The 2,351-nt window shown below is 38.6% G+C and overlaps 1 protein-coding gene across 1 annotated transcript in view; it reads left to right on the top strand.

Moving 5' to 3' along the window:
* LOC106872510 (uncharacterized) overlaps window positions 1-2,351 on the top strand; it is a 29,049-nt gene that overhangs the window by 18,550 nt on the left and 8,148 nt on the right. Inside the window, exon 2 of the mRNA XM_014919528.2 lies at window positions 960-1,037. Within this exon, the coding sequence (XP_014775014.1) occupies window positions 971-1,037 (67 nt within the window). The 5' untranslated portion in view covers window positions 960-970. The remainder of the gene's footprint in view (window positions 1-959; window positions 1,038-2,351) is intronic.

Here is a 2,351-nt window from a genome sequence, read left to right as displayed (position 1 = left end):
TATATATATATATATATATATATCGTCAGTGGATTATATATCCAAAAAAGAAACACACTCTAACCGTTTGAGCAGTAATGTATCTATGGGAAGTTAACAATATGGTAGGTCATAGACTAACCATTGGTTTCGCTTCCATAAAGCGCTGAGCCTTATAGACGGTTCGTCAAACTCTAATGGCCGCGGCATATAACCGCTTTTCAAAATGAAGATAGAAAAAGTTACGGTAAGTTAGGATTCCGGAAAGGCATTAAATATGGTATAGTAATAGGCATTAAAAGGTATTTTGGGTTACATGTTAGAAGAAATACCGTGTTCCGACGATTGCTTCTGGAGCTCATTCGTCCGAATTACAGATGAAACTTAAGATTCATTTCCACAGTCTGCTGAAAAAGTCCTCCTCGTGTTCTTGGCATATTTGCCAAAAGAGTCTGGGAGCAATTGACTCGTTCCTGTTTCTGAAAATGTGTGAGCAACTTCCACGTGTGCAAATAGTCGTGAATGATTTCTTCCATAGACCCTACTTCATTTCTTGGGCTAGTTGCCGAATAGTTACGCGGCGATCCTCCAAAACGGTGGCTAAAGCTCTCTCAAATTATATCATGCCTTTTTCCAAGCGGGAAGAATATATCGGACAATCTAGTTATTTAGTATATTTGCGCAAAGCTCGATAGAACAATGGGATGGTCATGGTTAGAAAGCCTTTGATCATAAGTCTGCTTAGTTCAGGACTGATTTGGGGTTAAACGACAAGAAAATGTCCGCTGTGTATTGTTGTCTGATCTTAATGTTTTATGTATTATATTCTTTTTTGTTTATTTGGATTGAATAAAAAACAAATAGGCCTACTACAGTATTTGTCCATACTCAGATCGTTTTCAAGTTATTTAAATGTATATTACAAATATAAAGTGAGATATCGACATATAAACTAACTTTATGATATTATTACATTTCAGAACAATTCACGATGCCCCAAATTTACAACCGAATCATATTTCTCGAGCTTATCTTCATTCTGCTGCCAATTTTATCAGGTAATTTTATTTATTTACCTTGTTAAACATTTTACACCGTAATACCAGAAAATGGGGACTCTAATCGTAACCTTCTCTATTTACCTTGTGAGGATTTATCATCGTAGTTTCCTTAGAGTGAGGATGTTATTTGTAACTTTGTCTACTTATCTTGTGGAAGGTTTATCATCGTAGTTTCCAGAGAGTGGTGATCTTATTCGTAATCTTTGGAGTTATTCTCCAGCTTGATGTAATGAATTTTATTTCGTCCAAGATATCATCTTCGAGATTAGATGTGTGAGCAGGAGCGTTGTCAAGGATAAGGAGGGCCTTGAAAGGAAGATCGTTCTCCAGAAGGTACTTTTTCACTGCTGGTCCGAGGACAAGGTTGACCCACTTGCTGAAGAATTGTCTGGTGACCCAGGCTTTAACGTCTGCCTCCATATGACCTGCAGTTTCTCCTTCAAGACTTTGTGCGACTTAAACACTCGAGGATTTTCGAAATGGTAGACAAGAAGCGGCTTAATCTTCAAGTCTCCGTTTGCATTGACACAAGGGACGAGAGTTAGCCTATATTTCATAGGCTTATGGCCTAGCATTTTCTTCTCCTCCGCAATTATGTTTGCTTCTTTGGGGCATTTTCTTTTTGTTCCACAAAAGGTCAGTAAAGGATAAAAGATAACATTTAATTTCAAGTCGACAAACGGTATTCCACTACCACCCTCCTTTACAGGCACACGTCATTGATATCTGTTACAAAGGTGGCGTGCTGGCTGAATTGTTAGGTGTTTCTAAAGGTCGGGTTAAGATAATATATGCTTCGTCATGTATAACCGTCGGACTGTCGTACCTTGCCCCTATTTTCACTTGACCATATCTGCTGTTTCAATTCCCGTAAAAGAGACGCGTTATGTTGGTGAGGAGATACATCTGCTGTCAATACTCGCAGTATGGAGGGCTTGGTATGCCGTGGTTGCTGTTAGACAGACGTATGTTAAGACTACTAAACACTTAGCGGCATTTTATGTCTTTACGTTCTGAGTTCAAATTCCACCGATGTTGACTTTGCCTTTCATCCTTTCGGGGTCAATAAAGTAAGTACCAACTGAGAACTGGGGTCGATCTAATCGACTGGCCCCCACCCCAAAATCTCAGGCCATGTACCTATAGTAGAAAGGATTATTATCTGTTACATAGAGCAGATGACAAATTAGCAAAATTGTTAAAAAGTCAATTACAATATGCTGCAGTAATCATTCTAGCTCTTTGTGATCTGAGTTCAATTTTACCTTTCGTCACCTCTGGGTGGATAAATGAGTATAACATAAGGCAATT

This window comes from Octopus bimaculoides, chromosome 9 (genome assembly GCF_001194135.2).
Source record: "Octopus bimaculoides isolate UCB-OBI-ISO-001 chromosome 9, ASM119413v2, whole genome shotgun sequence".
NCBI classification, from domain to species: Eukaryota; Metazoa; Mollusca; class Cephalopoda; order Octopoda; family Octopodidae; genus Octopus; species Octopus bimaculoides.
This window is presented reverse-complemented; position numbering and strand designations above follow the sequence as displayed.